A 23,158-nucleotide genomic window follows, 5' to 3' on the forward strand; every position below is an offset into this window, starting at 1 on the left:
CATATACTGCTAGTTTTTATAGTCTGTTAGTTTTGTTCTTTATTCACGCTCTTTGTTCATCTTTGCTAAGAAGTTAATTTCTATGTCTTTTCTGCAATTTTTGAATGTTTGGAACTTGTCTCAAATGCTGCTGAAAATGTACTTTTGGTATAAGTTAAGGAATAAGACCATTTCATTAAGTTTGCAAAAAGGTAATCACAATTGGTGCCTAATTTGAACCATGCTTGCAAAAAGCTAAATGAACTTGTATCATGCTTGCTAAGTTTATGAGAGATGATGAGCTTAAATTTTTTAATTTTGTGGTATTAATGTGTATTTGGTAATTGTTGAGGATCATGATAGCATTCCATAGCATTTGGACTATTTTTGGTAAGTAAAATCACAATTTTTTCCAAAACCTGCCAAAATTTGCTGATGATGTTGCTTACCCTAAGCTGTACCCTATGCAAATTCTGCTGAACCCTAAGCAAATTTCTGCTTAACCACAAGCATAACCCCAAGTTACCAAGTGTCTGCCCTACATTTTAAAAAGCCCCAAAATTTTCGCCATTTTTATGAAACCCTCACCCTCACTCCCAATAAACCAAAGCGCTATTCCACTCCCTCCACCATTTTTTTCAGCCATTCTTGGGAAGCTAAAGAGATTATTTCTCTTCATTAAATGGTGAGAACCAAGATGTGTTCCACCCACAAACCCAGAAAATCCAAACGCTCTGTTAAATCGAAAATGGTTACTCCATCTTCACTTTCTGCGAACCTTAACCCCAGTCCCAGTCCGCCGCTGCCATCCTAGTCACCACCGCAAACACCACTACTACCTCAATCACCACCACCGCAAACACCACCACTACCCCAAAACCAAACACCGATCCTCATTCCGCCGACCCCCTTCTCGCCACAAAATGAAGCATAAAATGAAACAACCATTTTCGAAACTCAGATTCAAGAACCAATGTCTGAACCCGCGCCAACTCAAACCAAATCTAAAGGTAAAACCAAAATGGCTGCGGGTAGACCCAAGAAAGCCACTGTCAGAAAAAGAAAAGGAAACCCCTCTATTGCTTTGGACTTTAACTCTTCACCTCAGGTTTCCTCTGAACCAGTCAGTAAAAGAACTAGGTCTTCATCTCAAGTTTCATCACCAATGGCTCAAATCCCTGTATCTCAGTCACCCTTAGACTCTCCCCAGCCTGCCACTGCTCTAGCAGCACCTGCGACATCTGCCAATGATATAGAGGAGGTACTTTCTCCATTACCTTGGGCTTTTAAAGACATGGATATAAAAAATGCTTATGAGAGTTTAGCTTCTAAGCCTATTTCGGCAAACAAATATATGGATGAGCAGATTTTAAAAGAGTTAGGAATTTATGACTCTGTATTTGCTTATTTAGATGCTGTCAACTGGACTAAGTTTGCTAGGATTAGGGAACCAGTGTACAAAGATTTGACCTTGGAGTTTTTGAGTTCCTTAAGGTTGAATTTCAAACCAACTGTTCCTGAGCATAAGGATGTGATCTGTTTTCGATGTGCTGGCATTGATAGGGAGTTAGACATGGGTTCTATGAGTGAAATTTTTGGTTTTCAGGGTTCGGGCTATAAGAGTATTGAGTGGCAACAAACCATTTATGATCCTGTTAAGTTCTGGAAAGAAATTGCACCTTATGGGGGTTATTACAGGCAGAGGACAGCAAAAGCCTCTAGGATAGTAGATCCTGTGTTGAAATACCTCCATAGATTTATCTCTTACACTGTTTTAGGAAGGGGACACAGTAACAGCATTGTGGGTGCTGGAGACTTATTTTTCTTGTGGTGCATCAAGGAGAGAAAACAAGTTAGCACAGCCCATTTCCTAGCTACTCATTGGCACCAAACTGTCACAAGGCATACCACAGGTAGCATAGTTTTTGGAGGCTATATATAACTGCCATAGCCAATTCATTTAGCTTTGATGCTAGTCTACATAAGCTGCTGCCAGTGTCTGGTGAGTCCTTTATAGATAGCACAATGTTGCTACACATGGATCTTTGTGAGAAAGTAGGACATGCATATGTCTTGTTACAGCAGCATGCTGATGCTAGTGGTGCTACAGAACCAAGTGCCTTTGCACCAGCAGAACCTCAAACAGCCACTTCCCAGTAGTTTTCAGCAGATATTTTATCCCTCCTAAATCTAAAGTAGCTAGCTTCACTACCCAACTATCTGTTCCCTCACCTGACACCATAGATATCCTTGCAACCTTGAAGAGCTTAGAAGTTAAAATTGATACCATGGGTCAGTAGCAGGTCAACTAAAAGAAGAAGCTAGAAAAGAAACTTAAAAAGAGATTTTCATCTCTTAAAAAGAAGCAGCAGCAACAGCAATTTCAAATGTTGGAGCTCTACAACAAATTGGCTCAATCTTATAACAATTTATATCATTGGGGCCAAGACATGCTCCAGCAAATAAAAGAACTCACAAAAAATTTAGAGACTGCTTCTGAAGCTTCAGATTACAATGAGACTAATGCAGAACCTGAAGCAGCAACAAAGCCTTGACAGCAATAGCAGTAGCAGTAGTTTATTTAGTTTAACAAGTTTCTATTTCTGTATTTGTTCTTGTGTTTGTTCTAGTCTTTAATTTCATTTTATCTTTTATTTGTTAATCTTTAAACTTTGGTAACATATGTGATTATTCTTATTTTATGGTTGTGCTCACACTTACATATTTTCTTTAGCTTATTCTCTCCTGCTTTATTTTCCTATATGATTTTGCAGTAGTAAATCTAGTTCTTTTCTGAATACTCCTATTTTCCACCTTAGTACACATTATCTTTCCATTTTTGCCTTTATTCAGTTCTAATTTTGTGGATATTAATGACTGGCACAGTTTACCTTCAGCCAAATCTGTTTCATTTTATCATGAGGTACTGAATCACTTTTAGTTCTTTCGATATTTTTTTTAGCATGTTCCCAGAGCTTAAGATCTTGCCTAACCTTATGCAGATCTCGCTTAACCTTAAGCTTAATCTTAAGCAATTTCTTAAGCAGTGGAAATTCATACATTTGGGATACTTTTTCATATTTTTCTCTCTAAAGCTTCATTGTTAATATCATTTGAACTAATTTTGGAATTCTTGAGCTTATATTGATTTAATACCCAATTGTCTATATTTCATTAATTGATTAGTTCACACAATTTTGCCCATCTTTGCATTCATTTTAGACATTAAGGACAATGTTTCATTTGAGTTTGGGGGTGAGGGCAAAATTTTTGCAAAATTTTTAAAATTTTCTTTAAAATTTTCATTCATTCATTTATTGCATTTCATTCATTCATATATAGATAATCCATACACTTTTACATATACCACACACGTCTATACTCATACACATACATTTGCATATAGTTTTCATATAGATTACACTTAATTTTAATTTGATTTATGCATTCATTTTAGGATCATGCATATCATAAAAATAATTTTTTACCTTATCCTTAGAGGATTGAGAATTACTTTGAAGAGCAATTAAACTTACTTTTAGAAGGGTTTGATGGATTGAAAGTTCTAGATATATGTAAAGTTATTAGATTCTTGCTTTAGTTTATATCTTCTTAGCCAAGGGCCACCCAATCAATTGCGTTGACTTTGAGTGCCTAGAGAAAACTCTAAGGTGAGAAGTAGCTAATTGATGTCTCACCAATCCTAGAACAATCTTTCTAAACCTTTCAAGGCGAAATCATAACATGCACTTGAAAAAGAAATGATCTAGACATTCTTTGAATTTTAAACCCATATTTTAGCCTTAGCCAACCTCACTTCAAAATTTCCCTTTGAAACCAATTTGAGCCTATATTTATCCTTCTTATTTCTTTGGAACCCACATTAATGCCTAGCCATAAACCCAAACACTTACCTACCCTCCATGAGAATAATTCTTTGAGTGATAGATACACTTAAAAAAAAATAATAATAATAATTAGTTGGGAGAAGTGACTAAAATAAAAAGCTAGCAAATTCAATTATGATATGTAAAGTAATTCACCACCCAAATACACAAAGAAATGAGTTTGGGGGGGAATTGAAAGGGACAATTATAATTCAAAGTCAATGTTATTTATGTAGTTCCTCTAAAAGCTTTAAAATTATATGCTAGCAATCGTGAATAGTTGTAAAGTTTCTTCTCCCATTTGATTTTTAAAAAAAAAATTGCGTGTCTTGATCTTTTAATAATTTAATTATTCTCATATTTTGTTACCTTTATCCTTTCCTTGTTAGCTACATTATCAACCCCCTTAGCCTTATTACAACCCTTGAAAGTCTTTTTGATCTTTTGATGGTGTTTTGCTACATTAGTGGATATTGGAATAGGAGAATTGCCTATGGGATTGGGATATCATTAATCCATTCATTTACTTCCATCATTATTTGAGACACTTTAGTTTATGGATTACCCTATAGTCTATTTAGGCATGATTATTCTTTGTGATTGATTGGTTTGGGCTTGATGATATGGATAATTGACCCAAGGCTAAGCGGTAATAACTTTGATAAAGATTAAACTCTTTGTATCTTGAAAGTGGGTATATGGTTTGTTGGTGGCTAAATGTAAGCTTGAGAGTTTGGATAAGTAATTTTCATAAATTTAAGGTAAGATACCCAAATTGCATTAATTGTTTTTAATTTGCTTGAGGACAAGCAAAGGTTTGAGTTTGGGGGAATTTATTACACTCATTTCATATAGACATTTTAGGGTAGTTTTGCATCCATTTTGCCCTTATATTTTAGTATATTTTATGTTTTTAGCTTTATTTTAGCTTATTTATTAAATTTAGATACTTTATATTTGATTTTTATAATTTTATTGTTTTTGATAGGATTTTGTGTCAAATCGAAGATCAATGAGTGCATTAGGAAGTGATTTGAAGAAATTTAGAATTCTTTAAGCATGGAGGAAAGTTGAAGAAATCAAGCTTTGAAAGTGCAAGTTAGCGGAAATTTGCTTAAGATTTTGCTTATAATGTTCCTTAGGGTATGTCATATAAGCTTAACCTTAAGCCTGTTCAAGCTGAAAGTCAAGCACGGCTTAAATCCTACATATTCAAGCTTTTACTCCACAACCTGCCGAGAATTGCTTAAGATCCTACTTAGGGTAAAGCGGCAGTGCTTAAGGTGCAGCACAAGTCAAGCTGGAAGTCAAGCATGAGCAGAAAAGTCCATTTTACTCCAAGTCTGCCGAGATTTGCTGAGGGTCTGCTTAACCTTAAGCAGACAGTGCAACCAGAGGCTGAAATTTACTAAGAAGCTGATTAGGGTTAAGCCGTACCCTAAGCAGACTGCTAGAACGTGAATAATGCTGCTGATTTATATAATTTAATACCTCATTTTCTATCCACTCCTTGGCTCTTATTTACTTTTAGGGAAACTTTTTGGGACCATATAAATTCATAATTTCCTAGTTTTTGCCATAAGAGGAAAGGAGAGAAAACAAAAAAAAGGAAAGAAAATATAAATAGAGAGAGGAGGAGACGCCATTTTCTGTGGAGGAGCTGCTGCAACCATCTTTTGGAGCTTCAGAAACCAGAGTTTTTGGTTCTTCTACCTGGGTTTTTCTATTTTAGTCCTCTTATGATGTTTTTCTTTACTTTTCCAATAATATTTCTTGTAAATACCATTATGAGTGAGTAAACTCTTTAGATTTCGGAGTTGGGAAATATGTTTTAGATTAATTTGTGGATTTGGACTGGGTATTTCCTTATTTTACATAAATACGAGTTTTGATTCCTTCCTTGTGTGCTTGATTTACTTACCTAATATTGGTACCCATTGGGTATTGTGTTAATCTTTGATTGAAGGACCGAAAGGTGAAAGTCATTGATAGATAATCAAGGATTGGAACTTAAAATCACTTAGATTTAGAAATAAACTAAGATTTTAAGAGGAATTAATTATTGGTTACAAAACTTAATAGGTTTTAAAGTAATCAAATAACATACGAAAGTAGGATTGATTATTTTAGAACACACTTTGGTTTGCTTGAAAAAGATATCAAAGGAATTTAGAATCAATTTCCTTCAAACTCTATTTTTTCCCTTAAAATTGAAATGCCCAAGACAAATCCCAATTAATTTATGCATAAACCCTAACTCTGGAATCACTTTTAACATAATTAGACTTTGATTTAAATTACTCATTGTTAATTTAGTTTAATTGCAAAATAGATTTAGAATTTATTTGTTTGCTCTTTACCCATTCCAATTAGATTAATCAATTTACCTTGCTTATTTACATTTACCATTTATTCATCAATCATTAGCCCAAACAATTGCTTCATTCATAGTTTGGTACTCAAAAACGGCAAATCCTCGTGGGAACGATACTTGATTCATCACTTTATTACTTGAGACAATCCGTATACGTGCGGATTCGCACATCATAATTCCTGACTAAGAGATCCGAAGCAGAACATTAGTGCTATTCTTTGTTCCAGCTTAGTTAACAGTTTAAACTTAATTCTCATCATCATTCCCAACTTGAGAAAGTGAAGTAAAAAATTACATTTCTCCTTAGGAAGTACCTTAATCAAACTTTCTGTAGTAACTCTCAGTAAGTAACTAGTGTGTAGGATGTTTTAGCAAATTGTGCTGTCCCAAAGGAATTTGAGAAAGCCATTTTGCTGTCCAATCAGCCATGCATGATCCAACAAGTTGTGATCTTATCATTCCTTTTCTTTTAGTTGATTCAATGACTTCAAGAAAATGATTTATTCGAAGAACAGAAATATCTTCAAACCACCATTTCTCAGCTACAAATCTATGTTGTGAGTTTTCTGCGTTATTTGCTCAAGCATTAGAGCACAATGAATCATCATCACCAGCAGCAGATGTTTTTGGGTCCATTGAAGCTTTCCAAGCAATAGCTTCAGAGCATAATTTCAAGAGTTGTAATCCCTTAGTGCCTGAAGAAATTATCTCGCAGCTTTTGAAAATCTGAAATATATCTTTCCATGATGCGTAAAGTATAAAACTTAGAAAAGTCTCAGCCTTAGAAATAAGATTTCCTTGTTCAAGATCATCACTCATTTCCAAGAAATATGCCGCACAGTATACTGGAGCAATGTTGGCTGCTGTCAAATCAACTTTCCATCTGTAGTAGAATTTCACAACTAACTCAAAGATTTCAGCTCCACCTATAAGATTGTCTACTCGGATCTTAGAGATACTATTTTTATCTCCCATGCTTATTCTTTGGAATACTAATCTATTCAAATATCCACTTTTTGATACCATGGGAAGCTGACTACCCAAAAATAATATGAAGTTAGAATATGATTATGGATATTTATACTCAGAAGATAATCAAAAAGGGAAAAAAAAAAGAAAGATATTTCAACTTCTTTTTAAATGAAAATATAGCTCAGGAAAGACCCAATATAACTCCATGCATATTTTCAATTCTCAAAAGAAAGAAGTGGGCAAAATGCGTGAATTATTTTCTGATTCCAAGTTGTTTTGTTCTTTGCTCAATCTCTATTATAGTTCTATAAATGCTAAAACCTACAGAATTCTCTGCAATCTCCATTAGTCATAAACTCTTAACCGTAAGCTTGTTGCCTATTAGTGTCATATGGTGTAATCTCAACACAAAACTTCTAGCAACTCAAGAAAAGACTGCAACATTAATGCAGCAATAAGAAAATAATTTTCAACAGAGCTATATAACTTAAGAGGAACATATTGCGTGCACCTTATGTAACTGAAAGGTAGAATTCCCAACTTTTATTGTCAAATCATTTGTAACTTTTGAGCAAACAATCCTGCAGAAGTGAAATCAATCAAAATTGCAGAAAGAAGCACTGTAAAGATCATAGAGCTTTTCACACACACACACAAGTATATGCATGAACAGAAACAAAGAGATTACCAATTCTGGTTTCTTCTTTCTATAGCTTCAGCAACCATACTCACTTTGGAAAGAAAAATAATACACTTGTTGTGCTTAACCCCAAGTAATGAATGCCCACTGGCATTCCCTCTATCAAGACTTTTCGTTTCCATAGGAACCTTGTCATGTTTAAGGGATAGAGACCTGTACATTATTCCTTCACAACTCCAATTATCCAAAAAAAGAGTTGGTTTTTGGATTAGACAAATTTATGTTCAGGCAACAAAGAAAATACTTGTTGGAAAGTAGCTTTGCCATTAAGAGGGTTTGTTGCCTTTAGCTGTCTCTGGTCACTGTAAAGCACAGGTGTGTGTAGTGGACAGATTGTAGCCAACACCATGGCCAAATTTGTTATACATTCTCATCCACTAGGTGTCTCCTTTCTCTATCAGTCTTTGCTACCTAAAGCCTTTATTTTTTTTTATTTGACTCTTACTAAAAGTTGAACTCGAAAATTTATAATTTTAGAGATAACTCTAACACCACTAAAGTATATCTCACTGATTTCTACTTAAAAACTACATTATTCATGATCTCCAATCTATTCCATTCAAGCAAAAAATTACTGAACACTTCAACCATAGTGATCTACCACTAATCCTAGTCAACACTATATAATTTGAACTTAATTAAAAGTACTCACAGACAATGAGATTTTAAATTTGGAAAAAAAAAACCCACCTTTAAAATTTTGAACTTTTTCATATTCATCACATGAAATTCTTTTCCTTCTGGTATATCCCCATTTAGTACATGAGTATTTCAATTCACGAATTTCTTCTTTTTTTTTTTTCTTTAAATAAAAAAAGTGAGAATTTGTTAATGATAGTTTTAACGTTAATAATACTTATAAAAAACAAGTAATTAATGCAAAATTTTTTAATTCCTAATTTTTTATATTATTAAAAATAAATTCTTAAGGTATATATATACTGAAACATTCATAAACTTAATTGATTACAGTTGAAAACAAAACTACTGACTCAATAAATGAATAAAAATTGAAAAGCTTTAACTATTTAAGGGCTAAAATAGCTCAGTTCAAGATAACACTGAAGCTATGAATTTAAAAACCATTGAAGCTTTAAAAACCATTGAAGCTTTAAAAACCATCAACGTAGTTCTTATTACTGATTTTTAATTTTATTAGGGTTTCCTTTTGGATTAGCAGCAATTTTTCATAAGTGAAACAAAAAAGAAATTGTGGCATGAGATGATGTTTTAAAATAGTGTATATTTTCATATATTAATTATGTGATAAAATTAGATGATATTTAAAATAAACACTATTTTTTAAAGCTATCATTGGAAAACTTAGAACAAATAAAAGGGAAAATGATAGGGAAAATCAACTAAATATACATTTTATCAGAGATCTTGAGGGAACACTAGCTTGTGATGAGGGGATGATATATGAAGAGGTTAGAAGTACAGGGAAAAACAACACAAAAACAAAATTGTCAACATATTACATTCCATGCCTATTTGCAGATATTAGAGTTTCTCCACCCCTAGTTCACAGAGAGGAATGGATGCTCTAGTAAGCAATCAGAAGACCATCTATGAGCAGCAGTACGAACAAAACATCGACTCAGGAAATCCTTTGCATCTTCTGATACATTACTGGGTATTTGAGGCAGTTCATCTGTATATCCAATCACCCACAGAAGATCTTTAACTTCTGAATACTCCCAGGCTGGTTTTCCGGTTAGCATCTCCAACACAGCACATCCAAAGGCCCAAATGTCTGTAGCATACCCAATCTTTTTTTCTCTCACCAATTCTGGAGACATATATCTGGTTGTGCCCCTCAAATCATGGCACTCTTCATCCACTGCCTTAGCCAATCCAAAGTCCGCAAGCTTTGCTACAAAAGTTCCCTTCCTTTCTCCACTACCAGGCACTAGCAAAATGTTGTCGGGCTTGATATCGCAATGGATGTAGCCACGACAGTGAATGTGCTTCAACCCCTGAAGAACGTCTCTTGAATAATACTTAACATCAGAGTCAGCCAACCCAAAACCGGATAATCTTATTTGTCGTTCTAAACTAAGTCCCGAACAGTACTCCAAGAGTAAGTTATATACTTTCACCCCATTAGCCATATGCGTGACTTCGTCTCCATAACAACGAACCACGTACGGACTGGAAGTAAGATCACAGAGAACTTGTTTCTCATGCTTTAATGAAGATGATTGATCCATAATTGCAGATTTGACTGCCATTTGAGGAGGAAGATGAGTTCCCTGATTGATGGTTGTTCTTGTTTTAGCATAAAAGACAGAACCAAATCCTCCTTTGCCAAGCAAGCAAACTCGAACCCATGAAAGCCCATGAGAGGCTTCCAAAGTTGTAGCCGTTTCGAAACAAACGACTGGAGTCTTCTTTTTCCTCTTAAAGGCATTGCGTCGCTTGATCATTTCGTACCATTTAGAATCATGTTTTGGCTTCCTAGGAGCAGAAGAGGAGGAGGAGGATATGACCACCACGGAGATGATGGCTGCCATGGTTGAAGAAAATATTAGTTGTTTGCAACCGAAAAGTTGTGTTTCTTGAAGAGAAATGTGGAATCGGAGATTACTACTAGTAGCTTAAGGGTTCTGTTTCTTGAGAAGAAATATGGAATTGGAGATTACTACTGCCAATAGCTTAAGCTAGGATTGCGAATTTACTTAGGGAGACGTTTGGATAGATTGAGGGGTGAGGGAAATGTAAGTGATGAGAGGATAATAAATGATAAGGAATAGGAAGGGTAAAAAATGTTATAATAAAAAAAAATCTTATGTTTAGGAATGGGTGAATTAATAGAAAGATAAAAAGCGGTAATGTATATTTTTTTATATTTGGGAAGAGGTGAAAGAGGGATAAATTTAAGAGGGTGCATAAATAAAAATATTTATAACTCTTATTTCTTTCTCGTTATCTCCCACGGGGATGTAAGAAAAATTAAGATTTGAGGGATAAGAGAGTATAAGCTAACCCTTACTTACTCTTATCCCCCATTAGCTCACCTCTTTCCAAACAGGGAACAGGGGTAAAAGAGTTAATTACCCTTCTTATCTTTATTTATCCCTCCCTTGCCCTCATCCAAATAAATCCTTAGATGTAATCTTCAAGTCGATCCATGTGTCAAGTTCTTTTATCGGGTTGTGTTTTGATTGCAGATAGCACATTCTTCAAGCTTATCTCTCAAATTTAAGAGACCGAAAATAGTAGCCGCGTTTTGCAGGGAAGCAAAGAAGAGAATAAACCGATCAAAGTAAAACCAAGTTAGAGTTGGAGTTGGCTCTCCAAGGATTGAACTAGTTCTCTCTCACTAAATCCAACACTTATTAATAAAATAAAAGATATATTGAAATTACTAAATTTTATTAAACAAAATATTAACATAATTTAACAAATTTCTATGCAATAGGTTTTTACAATAAAAAAATATAAAATTTTTAAGAAAGTTATAATAAAAAACAACAGTTAACTTTCAATATTACACCACAGAAAATTTATTTATTATTTAGAAAAAAAATTAAATCAAATTTATATTTTCATACTATTTAATTTAACCCATTGAATCATCATGAGAATGTGTTATTCAATTTCGCATATTTAAGCTTATGCTACGGTCATTATTTTTAATTTATATAACACTCTTAATTCATGTTTAAAAATACCAAATAAATTCGATTAAATATTTTATAAACTTGTTAATATATTTAGAACCTAAATTACTTTGACATTTGTAGTATTAAAACAACTCAATGTAATATTTTAAAATTAATGTAAAATTTATCTATTACAAGCAAGTTGTGAAGACACCAATAAACAAAACAGCATTTAATTTAACTAAGGTTAATTCTTTCTGTAAAAAAATCTGTTTTGATATTCAAACTTTTAAAATTTTTAATATATGTATTATTTTTAATTTTTTTTACATTTTAAAAAATACATTAATCAATCCATTTAAACCAGAGTGGCAGAAACTTGACAAATGTGGATGCTGCTTGAATTTATTTCTTTTATTTATTTTTTGTGTCAATATGATTCTTGGTGTGTTAAAATGGTCGTTAGTTTTTCTCTTCACAACTTTGTTGGGTTGAGAATGCCTTTCTTCCCAGATGATCTGAAAACTCCACTGAAAGAATAATGTGATTCGACCAATCTTATAATGATTCTCACATCATAAACGGTATCAGTATTATTGTAATTCCTGACCAAGAGATCTAAAGTAGAACATTGCTCCAACATAAGTGTTATTCTTTGTTTCAGCTTATTTAACAGTTCAAACTTAATTCTCATCACCATTCCCAATTTGAGAGGGTGAAACAAAACATTACAGAAAACTGAGTTTTTCTCCTCAGGAAGTACCTTGATCAAACTTTCTGTAATAACTCTTAGTAACAGGTGTGTAGGATATTTTGGCAGATTATGCGGTCCAGAAGGAATTTGAGAAAGCCATTTTGCTGTCCAGTGAGCTATGCATGATCAACAAGTTTGATCTTATCATCCCTTTTCTTTTAATTGATTCAATGACATCAAGAAAATGATCTATTCGAAGAGCAGAAACATTTTCAACCTACCAATTCTCTGCTACACATCTACGTTGTGAATTTTATGTATTATTTGCTCGAGCATTAAAGCACAATGAATTTGTTAATGATAGTTTTAACATTAATAATACTTATAAAAAATAAGTAATTAATGCAAAATTTTTTAAATCCTAATTTTTTTATATTATTAAAAATAAATCCTTAAGGTATTTATACTAAAACATTCATAAACTTAATTGATTACGGTTAAAAAAAAAATACTGACTCAATAAATAAATAAAAATTGAAAAGGTTTAACTATTTAAGGGTTAAAATAGCTCAGTCCAAGGTAACACTGAAGCAATGAAATTAAAAACCATTGAAGATTTAAAAACCATCAACGTAGTTCTTATTACTGATTTTTAATTTTATTAGGGTTTCCTTTTGGATTAGCAGCAATTTTTCATAAGTGAAACAAAAAAGAAATTGAGGCATGAGATGATATTTTAAAATAGTGTATTTTTTTTATATATTAATTATGTGATAAAATTAGATGATATTTAAAATATACACTATTTTTTAAAGCTATCATTGGAAAAATTAGAACAAATAAAAGGGAAAATGATGGGGAAAATCAACTAAATTTACATTTTATTAGAGATCTTAAGGGAACACTAGCTTGTGATGAGGGGATGATATATGGAGAGGTTAGAAGTACAGTGAAAAACAACACGAAAGCAAAATTGTCAGCATATTACATTCCATGCCTATTTGCAGATATTAGAGTTTCTCCACCCCTAGTTCACAGAGAGGAATGGATGCTCTAGTAAGCAATCAGCAGACCATCTATGAGCAGCAGTACGAACAAAACATCGGCTCAGAAAATCCTTTGCATCTTCTGATACATTACTGGGTATTTGAGGCAGTTCATCTGTATATCCAATCACCCACAGAAGATCTTCAACTTCTGAATATTCCCAGGCTGGTTTTCCAGTTAGCATCTCCAACACAGCACATCCAAAGGCCCAAATGTCTGTAGCATACCCAATCTTTTTTTCTCTCACCAATTCTGGAGACATATATCTGGTTGTGCCCCTCAAATCATGGAGCTCTTCATTCACTGCCTCAGCCAATCCGAAGTCCGCAAGCTTTGCTACAAAAGTTCCCTTCCTTTCTCCATTACCAGGCACCAGCAAAATGTTGTCCGGCTTGATATCGCAATGGATGTAGCCACGACAATGAATCTACTTCAACCCCTGAAGAACGTCTCTTGAATAATACTTAACATCAGAATCAGCCAACCCAAAACCGGATAATCTTATTTGTCGTTCTAAACTAAGTCCCGAACAGTACTCCAAGAGTAAGTTATATACTTTCACCCCATTAGCCATATGTGTGACTTCGTCTCCATAACAACGAACCACGTACGGACTGGAAGTAAGATCACAGAGAACTTGTTTCTCATGCTTTAATGAAGATGATTGATCCATAGTTGCAGATTTGACTGCCATTTGAGGAGGAAGATGAGTTCCCTGATTGATGGTTGTTCTTGTTTTAGCATAAAAGACAGAACCAAATCCTCCTTTGCCAAGCAAGCAAACTCGAACCCATGAAAGCCCATGAGAGGCTTCCAAAGTTGTATCCCTTTCGAAACAAACGACTGGAGTCTTCTTTTTCCTCTTAAAAGCATTGCGTCGCTTGATCATTTCGTACCATTTAGAATCATGTTTTGGCTTCCTAGGAGCAGAAGAGGAGGAGGAGGATATGACCACCACGGAGATGATGGCTTCCATGGTTGAAGAAAACATTAGTTGTTTGCGACCGAAAAGTTGTGTTTCTTGAAGAGAAATGTGGAATTGGAGATTACTATTAGCAGCTTAAGGGTTGTGTTTCTTGAGAAGAGATAAGTAATTGGAGATTACTACTGCCAATAGCTTAAGCTAGGATTGTGAATTTACTTAGGGTCTGTTTGGATAGATTGAGGGGTGAGGGAAATGTAAGTAATGAGAGGGTAAGAAAGGATAAGGAGGAGGAAGGGTAAAAAGGTTATAATAAAAAAAAAATCTTATGTTTAGGAATGGGGAATTAAAAGAAAGATAAAGAAAGGTAATGTATATTTTTTTATATTTGGGAAGAGGTGAAAGAGGGATAAATTTAAAGGGGGTGCATAAATAAAAATATTTATAACTCTTATTTCTTCCTCGTTACCTCTCCTAGAGGTGTAAGAGAAATTGAGATTTGAGAGATAAGAGAGGATAAAGTAACTCTTACTTACCTTTATCCTTCACTAGCTCACCTCTTCAAGTCGATCCATGTGTCAAGTTCTTTTTATCGGATTGTGTTTTAATTTCAGATAGCACATTCTTCAAGCTTATCTCTCAAGCTTAAGAGACCGACAATAGTAGCCGCGTTTTGCAGGCAAGCAAAGAAGAGAATAAACCGATCAAAGTAAAACCAAGTTAGAGTTGGAGTTGGCTCTCCAAGGATTGAACTAGTTCTCTCTCACTAAATCCAACACTTATTAATAAAATAAAAGATATATTGAAATTACTAAATTTTATTAAACAAAATATTAACATAATTTAACAAATTTCTATGCAATAGGTTTTTACAATAAAAAAATATAAAATTTTTAAGATAGTTATAATAAAAAACAATAGTTAACTTTGAATATTACACCACAGAAAATTTATTTATTATTTAGAAAAAAAATTAAATCAAAATTATATTTTCATACTATTTAATTTAACCCATTGAATCATCATGAGAATGTGTTATTCAATTTTGCATATTTAAGCTTTTGCTACGGTCATTATTTTTAATTTATATAACACTCTTAATTCATGTTTAAAAATACCAAATAAATTCGATTAAATATTTTATAAACTTGTTAATATATTTAGAACCTAAATTACTATGACATTTATAGTATTAAAACAACTCAAAGTAGTATTTTGAAATTAATGTAAAATTTATCTATTACAAGCAAGTTGTGAAGACATCAATTTACAAAACAGCATTTAATTTAATTAAGGTTAAATCTTTCTTTAAAAAAAACTGTTTTGATATTCAAACTTTTAAAATTTTTAATATATGTATTATTTTTAATTTTTTTTACATTTTAAAAAATACATTAATCAATCCATTTAAACCAGAGTGACAGAAACTTGACAAATGTGGATGTTGCTTGAATTTATTTCTTTTATTTATTTTTTATGTCAATATGATTCTTGGTGTGTTAAAATGGTCGTTTGTTTATCTCTTCACAACTTTGTTGGGTTGAGAATGCCTTTATTCCCAAATGATCTGAAAACTCTGCTGAAAGAACAATGTGATTCGACCAATCTTATAATGATTCTCACATCATAAACAGTATCAGACTGTTGTAATTCATGACTAAGAGATCTAAAGTAGAACATTGCTCCAACATAAGTGCTATTCTTTGTTCCAGCTTATTTAATAGTTCAAACTTAATTCTCATCACCATTCCCAACTTGAGAGGGTGAAGCAAAACATTACAGGAAACTGAGTTTTTCTCCTCAGGAAGTACCTTGATCAAACTTTCTGTAGTAACTCTTAGTAACTGGTGTGCAGGATGTTTTGGCAGATTATGCGGTCCAAAAGGAATTTGAGAAAGCCATTTTGCTGTCTAGTGAGCTGTGCATGATCAACAAGTTGTGATCTTATCATCCCTTTTCTTTGAATTGATTCAATGACTTCAAGAAAATGATCTATTCGAAGAACAGAAACATCTTCAACCTACCAATTCTCGGCTACACATCTACGCTGTGAATTTTATGTATTATTTGCTCGAGCATTAAAGCACAAATGAATTTGTTAATGAGAGTTTTAACGTTAATAATACTTATAAAAAATAAGTAATTAATGTAAAATTTTTTAATTCCTAATTTTTTTTATATTATTAAAAATAAATCTTGAAGGTATTTATACTGAAACATTCATAAACTTAATTGATTACAGTTAAAAACAAAATACTGACTCAATAAATAAATAAAAATTGAAAAGTTTTAACTATTTAAGGGTTAAAATAGCTCAGTCCAAGGTAACACTGAAACAATGAATTTAAAAACCATTGAAGATTTAAAAACCATCAACGTAGTTCTTATTACTGATTTTTAATTTTATTAGGGTTTCCTTTTGGATTAGCAGCAATTTTTCATAAGTGAAACAAAAAAGAAATTGAGGCATGAGATGATATTTTAAAATAGTGTATTTTTTTATATATTAATTATGTGATAAAATTAGATGATGTTTAAAATATACACTATTTTTTAAAGTTATCATTGGAAAAATTAGAACAAATAAAAGGGAAAATGATGGGGAAAATCAACTAAATTTACATTTTATCAGAGATCTTTAGGGAACACTAGCTTGTGATGAGGGGATGATATATGGAGAGGTTAGAAGTACAGGGAAAAACAACACGAAAGCAAAATTGTCAACATATTACATTCCATGCCTATTTGCAGATATTAGAGTTTCTCCACCCCTAGTTCACAGAGAGGAATGGATGCTCTAGTAAGCAATCAGCAGACCATCTATGAGCAGCAGTACGAACAAAACATCGGCTCAGAAAATCCTTTGCATCTTCTGATACATTACTGGGTATTTGAGGCAGTTCATCTGTATATCCAATCACCCACAGAAGATCTTCAACTTCTGAATACTCCCAGGCTGGTTTTCCAGTTAGCATCTCCAACACAGCACATCCAAAGGCCCAAATGTCTGTAGCATACCCAATCTTTTTTTCTCTCACCAATTCTGGAGACATATATCTGGTTGTGCCCCTCAAATCATGGCGCTCTTCATTCACTGCCTCAGCCAATCCGAAGTCCGCAAGCTTTGCTACAAAAGTTCCCTTCCTTTCTCCATTACCAGGCACCAGCAAAATGTTGTCCGGCTTGATATCGCAATGGATGTAGCCACGACAATGAATGTACTTCAACCCCTGAAGAACGTCTCTTGAATAATACTTAACATCAGAATCAGCCAACCCAAAACCGGATAATCTTATTTGTCGTTCTAAACTAAGTCCCGAACAGTACTCCAAGAGTAAGTTATATACTTTCACCCCATTAGCCATATGTGTGACTTCGTCTCCATAACAACGAACCACGTACGGACTGGAAGTAAGATCACAGAGAACTTGTTTCTCATGCTTTAATGAAGATGATTGATCCATAATTGCAGATTTGACTGCCATTTGAGGAGGAAGATGAGTTCCCTGATTGATGGTTGTTCTTGTTTTAGCATAAAAGACAGAACCAAATCCTCCTTTGCCAAGCAAGCAAACTCGAACCCATGAAAGCCCATGAGAGGCTTCCAAAGTTGTAGCCCTTTCGAAACAAACGACTGGAGTCTTCTTTTTCCTCTTAAAAGCATTGCGTCGCTTGATCATTGCGTACCATTTAGAATCATGTTTTGGCTTCCTAGGAGCAGAAGAGGAGGAGGAGGATATGACCACCACGGAGATGATGGCTTCCATGGTTGAAGAAAACATTAGTTTTTTGCGACCGAAAAGTTGTGTTTCTTGAAGAGAAATGTGGAATTGGAGATTACTACTAGTAGCTTAAGGGTTGTGTTTCTTGAGAAGAGATAAGTAATTGGAGATTACTACTGCCAATAGCTTAAGCTAGGATTACGAATTTACTTAGGGTCTGTTTGGATAGATTGAGGGGTGAGGGAAGTGTAAATAATGGGAGGGTATGAAAGGATAAGGAAGAGGAAGGATAAAAAAGGTTATAATAATAAAAAAAAATTTATGTTTAGGAATGGGTGAATTAATAGAAAGATAAGGATAGATAATGTATATTTTTTATGAAGGAGTGATAAATTTAAGAAGGTGTATAAATAGAAATAAAAATTTAGATTTGAGAGATAAAGGAGGGTAAGGCTTATCTTTACTTACCCTTACTTTTCACTAACTCACCTTCTTCCAATCAAGGATAAAATAGTTAGTTATCCATTCTTCCCTTTATTTACCCCTCCTTCACCATAATCCAAATAGACCGTTAGATATAATATTCAAGTCGGTCCATGTGTCGAGTTTTTTAATCGGGTTGTGTTTTGATTTCAAATAGCACATTCTTCAAGCTTATCTCTCAAGCTTAAGAGTTTAGCAGAGTGACCGACAATAGTAGCTACCGACAATAGTAGCACATTCTTCAAGCTTATCTCTCAAGCTTAAGGGCAAAGCATAGAAAAATCTCAAATGAAAATATGTACCGGCAAAACAGCCTGAATTTCTCTTCTCAACCAACTTTGTAGCTACCGATTTGGTTGAAGATACTTGTGGGACTTCCAATATCGCAATGCATTAACTATATTGCTCAAGATACCTGACTGACCACAAAATTTAGTGTAAAACACATATAGGTACTGATTTGTTGGGAAATAGCATTAAACAACAAATATCAGTTTAACAAGCCACGAATAAAATAGGAAGTAGCAGAAAACCCGGTTCAGTATGATAGCATTTTAATCTATACTTGTGAGCTTTTGCAAAAAAAGAACTGAAAAAAAAGGGAAGTAAACTAAGTAAACAACCGATTTTAATAAAGTGAAGAGACTTGGAAGGGAAACAATAATATAGAAATAGGTACCTATAATCAAAATTTTCATTTACATACTGCCTTTGGAATGAACTTCCATCATATCCATAAATTATTGAAAGATTTTCTGTGAGCAGAACAATTATCAAACAATACTGCCATTAACAACAAATTTTACAGAGACATCAATCCTGTAATCAATATGGCAAAACAAATGGCCTAAATTGTCATGTGAAGCTAATGTAAAACATAAGTGGAATAAAGCAAACCTTGCACAAGGGACATTTTACAGAAGAAGGGGCACAGGAATGCTTGCCAGCAACTACTTTAGTCCAATGCAAAATGCACAAGCTTAAATAAGGTTTATACAGAATTATGGTAAAATTGCTCAAATACCCACATCTAGGATCGATTCATAATGCACAATTACTATCATAAAGGTTTAAAATTGCTCTCTGTTACCCATAATTCTTAACAAATCTTAAGTGCCTAATCACTACCGCTAATACAATTTTTAACCAAAGAAAAGGACAACAAGAGAGCTAATAGACATATAAATTGTTAAGAAGTATATAATGCAATACAACATGCATACCCTTGAATAGAAGTATATAACCATAAAAAGGCTGACACTCCAGAAGCGAGTGCAATTTTTGCCTCTGGGATATTTTGTTCTTCAACCAAAGCTGAAATTGGCTTAAGTGATTCCATCGAGCAAGACGTGGGTGTTGAAGAGGAAGGAGCACCTAAGTTAGATAATGCTTCTCTGATTCTACCAATTGGCCATGAAAATTCTAGTGCCGTATCCTTGAGCTGAAGTTTCAATGAATCATCATTCTCTATGGTAAAAGAAAGGTCCATCAAAAATCCACTATATATGTTCAACAATCATTTCATCAACTTAAATAAAAAAAGGCAAAACAAAAAGAGGAAGAGGCTACTGTAGAATTATGATGAAAACAAGGAAAATCCAACAATGTTAGATATGATGAATCTGAGAAATGATGAACCTGAATTTTAATTTATTTTTACAGGTAGATGAGAAAATATATGGGATTGCATACATTTCTAAAAGTTTTTCATAAACATTTGAAATCCAAATGTTACATATCATTATTTGATCACGAACCATTAAGATAGGAAAATATTTGATCACACTTAGCATTAGCAGCCATTATAATGCTGACAAAAGCTTAAGTTGGTTAAGTGACAATTACAGTTTCTAAATTGACCTAAAAGTCTTGCAGCCTGGACAAGTATTACAGGATGAGAATGCTAGAGACATATGGGTTATTACAATAATGGCATTAAACATGTCTCTCACATTGAAAATCACCTCTAACTTTGATGCATTTTTATTGACATCTAAAATAAACTATATAAATATAGAAAATAAAACAGTATTACCAGTTTGAATTCTTGTTCTTAAAAAAGATTAGTGATGGCTGCCGCTGCTTCTTCTCTTTTTTTTTTTTTTTTTCGCAATTCTAAATGCCAAGCTATATATGGGGAACCAGTAAGATGTAAGCCAGTGGACTGGTTTGCATGTGCAAATGAGAGATTGAACTGCTGGATTTGATTACTTTGGCAGAATGCCAAATCCATCAGCTTGCTAATGAACGCATTGAATCATTATCATTCAAAAGTATGAAAATATGAAAGGGAAGCCTAAATAGTGGTCTTGCAATTTGTCAGTCAAAGTTAATGCTTTATGATAAAAAAGCATACTTGCATCTAACAAAACAAAATTCAATTGAAAGCTTTTTCGTTTTTCTTAAGTGAAAATAAAACTCTCGCCCTCAAAACAGTTCTGAATTAAAAATAATGGGAGACCATGGAAACACTGGGGAAAGAACACTATTATTGATGAAAAGCTTATAACTTGACCAATTTATGGATAAAACTGGCTATTATGGTGTTAGATCAGAATTAGAAGTTTAGAACTATCCTCTCCAAGACTCCAACCAATTCTCACCAATTAAAAATTCTCAAGGGTTCCTTTAGATCATTAGTTTTAGATAACCCGAAATCCAGCCACATGAAAAATATTAGCTTTTGCAAAGTTGTAGTCCAATAACAACAATTGAACCAAACCAATCCCAGTACAAGAGAAAATATTGCGAATAAGGGAAGAGAACAGGGCTTATCAGATATATATATATATATTTTTTTTCATTGATCATATTTAAAGAAAAACTCAAAGGAACTCTATCTGAATAAAATCTGTGACTACAAATTTAGCTCCAAAAAATAGACAAATTCCAATCAATAATCCTGCAGAAAATGGAAGACAATTTCACTTGATCACAAAGGTTTCTACACAGCAAATAACCCAAGGGGGTATTATCCAATCAACATTTCAACAATCCCCAGATAAAACAACCCAAAAAAAAGAAAAAAAAAACTTGGCCTTTGCGGGTCTAGAACACAATGAAAGTAAAATATGCTAAGTACGATACACATATTCACATAATCTCAAAAAGGTATCTTTCAATCTACATTGCAAACAATCCCGACTCAAAATAAGCTGAAAAAAACCTTCACATATGTACATGATGTGGCCCAACCGCAAGTGCACGGGTCGTACAAGTAATATAGAAAAGATATTGTTCCCACGAGGAGTTGTGTTAATGATTGAATTTTTGATATAAAAAGTTGACTAATTTGAACTATTTTTGAAATTAAAGCAATAAATTGATGGGTATTGGAGTATGAAATCTATATGTGCAAAATTAATAATCTATTCAATAATGTAGAGATTTAACTAAATTTGCATCAAATTAAAATAAGCAAATTGAAATATGGCAAGATTTAAAATGGCAAGTAATTAAATTCAATTAGAAATTAACAATGATAAAAAGGCGATTCCGGAGTTCGGGAGTTCATATTCAAGCTATTTTGGGATTTTAAATTGGTTATCCAATCTTGTGGAACTTATGAGTTTTAAGGAGATTAATTCTTAAATCTTTTGAATACCCTTTCGAGTGGGACAAAGAGTGCCTTAATCAATCTAATCGTACTTTCGTGGAGTTAGAGTTAATCAAGACCCATTAAGTTCCTTAATTAATCTGTAAATCCTCTTAATCTTTAGTCTATTTCTAGATCTAAGTTAATTAAGTCCAATTTCTTGATTATCTATCACAAGGTTTTCTCCTTTCGGTGCCTCAACCATGGATTAAGAACATCACTTAATGGGATCCTACACTAAGCATGTTATTGAGCACACAAGAAATGAATAAAACTCATTAAGACCACAAAATATGGATTACCCAATCAAAATCTACAAAATATCTCAAATATTACATCCCTTACTCCAGAATCAAAGAAAACTACTCACTATCCATAATATTTACAAGATATTCTGAGTTAATATGGAAATAAAGCTTTAATCTAAGCTAAGAAACAAGAAACCCAACACTAGAAAGGTAGGAAAAATGTAAGAAAAGAAAGAAATCTTCAAATCTGGTTGGAAATGGTGTGGGAGACGATTTTTTTGACTCTTCAGCTGCTGCCCCCTTTTTTTTCTTTTCTTCCTCTCTTTTCTCCCCTCCTTTCTAAAATGGGATAAGGGTCTATTTATAACTTTTTCTGACATGGAGCCCTAAAATGGTGTGTTTGAGGTGTGATTTTCTGGGGGAATCTTCTGCCGGCTCATCAATGAAGTCTTTGTGGGACTGCATAAGTTATGCAGTCCCTTATGCAGTTTCGGCTGGTTTCTGGCTCTCTTGTGCGAAACTGCATGAGCAAGGTGCGAAACTGCATAGGTTATGCACAATTCTGTGAGGTTGCATAAGGGAGGCACGAATCTGCATAAGTTATGCGGCAACTTATTCAGATTTCGGCAGGTGCTTGGGACAGTTTCTTTTCCTTATGCAGAACTGCATAACTTATGCGGCAAGTTATGCGCAATTTGGCCAATGCATACTTCAACTTTGAAACTTGTTTTTGACATCTTTGACTGCAGAAATCATTCCTCAAAAGTAAATTTCTTTTTAGTCCTTCAAAAACACCATTTTTCCTACAAAACAAAGTAAAAATTACAAATTAATCCAAAATTGATAATTATGAAAAACTAACTAAATAACTAATGAAATTAGCTAAAAGTGACTAATAATCAAATAAAATGGCTATGAAATTAAACC

General features: G+C 33.4%; 3 protein-coding genes, 1 long non-coding RNA gene and 1 pseudogene across 4 annotated transcripts; all 5 read right to left on the reverse strand.

Moving 5' to 3' along the window:
• Positions 1-8,073, reverse strand: part of LOC110662021 (root phototropism protein 3-like) — a 44,729-nt pseudogene extending 36,656 nt beyond the window's left edge.
• A 1,359-nt stretch (positions 8,074-9,432) lies between these two features.
• LOC110643324 (mitogen-activated protein kinase kinase kinase 20-like) lies at positions 9,433-10,428 on the reverse strand. Its single transcript, XM_021795670.2, has one exon. It carries the CDS (start codon positions 10,426-10,428, stop codon positions 9,433-9,435), a length of 996 nt encoding a protein of 331 aa, XP_021651362.2.
• Positions 10,429-13,241: 2,813 nt separating this feature from the next.
• LOC110643054 (mitogen-activated protein kinase kinase kinase 20) lies at positions 13,242-14,237 on the reverse strand. The gene is made up of 2 exons (XM_058142799.1): positions 13,818-14,237; positions 13,242-13,688 (listed from the first exon to the last, which is right to left on the reverse strand). The coding sequence occupies exons 1-2, from the start codon at positions 14,235-14,237 to the stop codon at positions 13,242-13,244; spliced, it is 867 nt and encodes a 288-aa protein (XP_057998782.1).
• A 2,497-nt stretch (positions 14,238-16,734) lies between these two features.
• LOC131168734 (mitogen-activated protein kinase kinase kinase 20-like) lies at positions 16,735-18,230 on the reverse strand. The gene has a single exon (XM_058142697.1). The coding sequence runs from the start codon at positions 17,963-17,965 to the stop codon at positions 16,955-16,957; it is 1,011 nt and encodes a 336-aa protein (XP_057998680.1). The 5' UTR covers positions 17,966-18,230; the 3' UTR covers positions 16,735-16,954.
• A 157-nt stretch (positions 18,231-18,387) lies between these two features.
• Positions 18,388-21,232, reverse strand: LOC131177643 (uncharacterized). Its single transcript, XR_009147016.1, has 3 exons — positions 19,612-21,232; positions 19,068-19,143; positions 18,388-18,977 (listed from the first exon to the last, which is right to left on the reverse strand). It is a non-coding gene; the product is annotated as an uncharacterized LOC131177643 (long non-coding RNA).
• Between the last annotated feature and the right edge of the window lie 1,926 nt (positions 21,233-23,158).

This window comes from Hevea brasiliensis, unplaced genomic scaffold, assembly GCF_030052815.1.
Source record: "Hevea brasiliensis isolate MT/VB/25A 57/8 unplaced genomic scaffold, ASM3005281v1 Scaf7, whole genome shotgun sequence".
Classification (NCBI taxonomy): Eukaryota; Viridiplantae; Streptophyta; class Magnoliopsida; order Malpighiales; family Euphorbiaceae; genus Hevea; species Hevea brasiliensis.